The sequence below is a fragment of the Amphimedon queenslandica genome, unplaced genomic scaffold, assembly GCF_000090795.2.
Source record: "Amphimedon queenslandica unplaced genomic scaffold, v1.1 AMPQUscaffold_9417_Cont18554, whole genome shotgun sequence".
Taxonomy (NCBI): Eukaryota; Metazoa; Porifera; class Demospongiae; order Haplosclerida; family Niphatidae; genus Amphimedon; species Amphimedon queenslandica.
Window position 1 is genome coordinate 1 of NW_003550311.1, and position 3,655 is coordinate 3,655.

The window sequence follows — 3,655 nt, forward strand, 5'->3', positions numbered from 1 at the left end:
ATTTAGGATGTTGGGTGTGGCCAACACGTGTGCTGAGCTGAAGAGGATGAGTGTTAGAGGTGTTTGGGTGATTGGTACCAGTTCACCAAAAGGAACAGATACTGGAGACACTACCAGTAGCATTAACAAAGTTAAGACAGAAGGAACAGTTCTATTTTCAAGGTATGTATTAATTGTAGTGCCTTCTCTTATTGCCCCACCTTCTCTCTTCTCTTTTGTACCCTCCCCCTTTACTTCATAGACGTTTTCCAACAGTAGAGCAGCGAGCTAAGAGATCATGCAAGGATTGCTCTTCTCTTTATTGTCCGATACCGTTAGACAGTGATTTTTGTGAGGATATTATGTTACGTTGCTCCACTATTAAAGAAGAAGTAAGAATTGAATAAATAATTATAATTATTCTGTTTTAGTTTATTGATGAGCGTGATAGTGTTAGTAATGATATTCAATGGCCAGTTTATTCATGTGGTTCTCTTTGGCCTGCTGTATGTTTAAGAAAGGTAACAGTACATGTACACAGTGTTATTATCATCATTATTATTATTATTATTATTATTATTATTATTATTTATAGAAGGATTTATTGTATGTTGCTGTATGTTACTATGATCCTATCAACAATGAGAGACCACCACTCATCATGATGTAAGACATTATGTATTATACCATCAATGAATTCAATTTTTAATCCTTGAACATCTCTATTGATGCATGTGTACAAGGTTTCCCACAAAGCATGCTAAGTGAGCTAAACAGCATGAGCTTCATGAGCTGACAAGTAAATGTACATTATAATATGTACATGGCATTTTGAGGAACTCTAAAAAATTGTAAAAAATCTAATTTTAATCGGAATCTGCTCAAACTTTCTACACAACATAAGTACATGTATATGTATCAGAAAAAGTTATAAAGCAAAGAATTTTCTCCTTTTCAATTTTGGCAAATTTTGGCCAAGAACCCTGTACTACAGTACAGGGACTTTGACTGAATTTTGGAGCAACTTTAAAAATTCATAGAAAATCTACTTTTAACCAGAATCTGCTCAAACTTTCTACACAACATAAGTACATGTATATGTATCAGAAAAAGTTATAAAAGCAGAGAATTTTCTCCTTTTCAATTTTAGCAAATTTTGGCCAAAGACCCTGTACTACAGTACAGGGACTTTGACCAAATTTTGGAGCAGCTTTAAAAATTCATAGAAAATCTACTTTTAATTGGTATCTGCTCAAACTTTCTACACCACATAAGTGCATGACTGCATGTATATGTATCAAAAAAATTTATAAAATAGAGAGTTCTCTCCATTTTATTTTTGATAAAATTTGGCTAATGACTATTTTATTTACTGTAGTACAGGGTCTTTGGCCTTGTTTTTGATTTTGACAGTGAGCACTGACAAGAAGCTGTATAAGCATTATATTATGCCAAAGTCCTTTGAGAAACTTTGTAGTACTTGTGCACGTACATGTATTAGACATAAACGTATTAGGGATAATATTTATTTTTTAAAACAATACTATTATAGGCCCAGTGTTGCAGCTGCTGTGTCATTATTGGAGGGAATGATGGAGGTACTTAGTTCAGCTGTTAAACTTGAGACCAGTTCACCACAGTTAGCTGAATTATATCAGTACCTCTGTCTGGCTGCTCCTTTTGGCACACCTAATGAAACTAATCCTTCTAACTTGAAATTCCAGATCCAGTTTAGGAAAGGGGTGGCTATGCCAAAGGAAAAGGTACAGTGTATGTGCAATAGTATATCATTGTGGATATACTGCTGGGGGGACTCAATGTTTGATTGGGAAAGATAATGGACTCCATTTAAATGTGATACTGCTGGTCTGTTTATTATTGAAGACCAACTCTTAGCGTTCCTATGGGACTTAACCTTTGACCAGTTAAACCGTTTATGGTAAAATCATGACAATAAAGTATCACCAATATAAAGTGGTATAGAGTTACTATCAGACTATTATTATGTGCTTTGATTGCTTTAATCTTATTGTACTTAATGCTTTGAGCCATGTTTGATAAAAATCGATTTTTGTTGCTTTATTAGATTCCTTCATGGAGACCAGCTGTGTATAAAGGAAGCTCAAAACTTAATGTTAGAATAAAAGAAGAAGTTAGGGCTGTCCAGGTGAGTGGGTTGCTGTGACTTTTAATTTACATACTAATAGTATGATAAGGAAGACATTGAAGACATATGTCAATTGTATGGATCAGTATTATGCAAGGTACATAACGAGTTATTATTAATTAGAATTATTAATTAAACTATAAGGATATTATGGTAGAACGAGATACTTTTAGTTAGTACAATGAATTTTCCATTTTTAATAGCATATACACTGTATAATTGAAAATGATGCATATTTATTGATTGAAATACACAAACTAATAAACATTTATTTTATATAATAGGCAGAACTTGAGGGTCACCCTGACATAGTATTAAACTTGACCACACCTCCTGACTCCTCCCATCTCGATCACTTAACTGTTCATTCTTGTGTGCAGTCATCTGATGCTGAGCCAGTACTAGCTGATACTACTAATAGACACACTGACACTCCTCATTATTCAAGGAGTGTCAGGTTCTCGGCTCCTTTGGAGACATTCACATTGTGTCATTATCAACAGTCACCAGCTTTGATACCAATAAGAGGATTCTATCAAATGAAGGTATTTACACGTACATGAATTAGAATAAATCTTTAATAAGATATATTGATCATATAAAGTGTTGAAATAGATACATGAATATAGTAATATCATAGTATGGTCAAGATTGAGTTAAGCATATCAATTGATGATTGGAGTCACATAAACTTTCTTGAGCTATTTTGTCATTAAGAATGAGCCAGTTTGAAACTGGTTGCAGTTTCTTTACTTTAAATATATTGTCCTGACACATTTAATTGTCTCTTTATTGTTATTTTATTATTATTTCTAGGGTGATAGAACTATTGAGCTACTCGTTCAATTGAAGCTACACGAAACAATTAGGAACAACTTTGAGTACTGTGAAGTAGTGATTCCTTTTTTTAACAGGTTAACCAATAAATATTTAATGTATAGTTGCAGCAAAGATCAAAGGCCTAACAGTTGTGATAAAACCCACAGAACACTCCCACCAATACCGCAGTGTGATATTATAAATAGCACACTCATTTATTTAATGTGCAACAGTGTGATATCAGTGATAGCAGAGCACGTGCAATCGTTGCTGGAACTATACACTAAAACAATTAATACATGTGGCGTCGTGTGCTATCTGATTTATCCGCACTCGCTTCCGGTCTCGTCACTAAAAATAGCGCACTCGGCCTTCGGCCTCGTGCGCTATTTTTAGCGACTCGACCGAAAGCTTGTGCGGATAAATCAGATAGAACACGCCGCCCCATGTATTAGCTATTACATAACGTACTGTACTATTAAAATTTTGTATATTGTAGAGGAACTATTGAGAAGATTGATAACATATCACCAACATCAGTTAGTCTGTGCATTGGTCCTGATAATAAGAGTCTAGTGTGGAATATTGGACGAGAAGTTCCCGGTAAAGTCACTGGAAGTGTCCCTCAGTGTTACTGTGACATTCACTGAGTTTCCTAGTGAAGAGGAGGAGGAGAGAGATAAAACTGTG

General features: G+C 34.6%; 1 protein-coding gene across 1 annotated transcript; it reads left to right on the forward strand.

Annotated features, from left to right (window-relative positions):
- The first annotated feature begins 7 nt into the window (after positions 1 to 7).
- On the forward strand, positions 8 to 3,615 carry LOC105315587 (AP-5 complex subunit mu-1-like). The gene is made up of 10 exons (XM_020006696.1): positions 8 to 162; positions 242 to 371; positions 411 to 500; positions 575 to 645; positions 1,532 to 1,742; positions 2,066 to 2,146; positions 2,187 to 2,243; positions 2,431 to 2,691; positions 2,963 to 3,060; positions 3,465 to 3,615. Exons 1-10 carry the CDS (start codon positions 8 to 10, stop codon positions 3,613 to 3,615), a joined length of 1,305 nt encoding a protein of 434 aa, XP_019862255.1.
- The last annotated feature ends 40 nt before the right edge of the window (positions 3,616 to 3,655 follow it).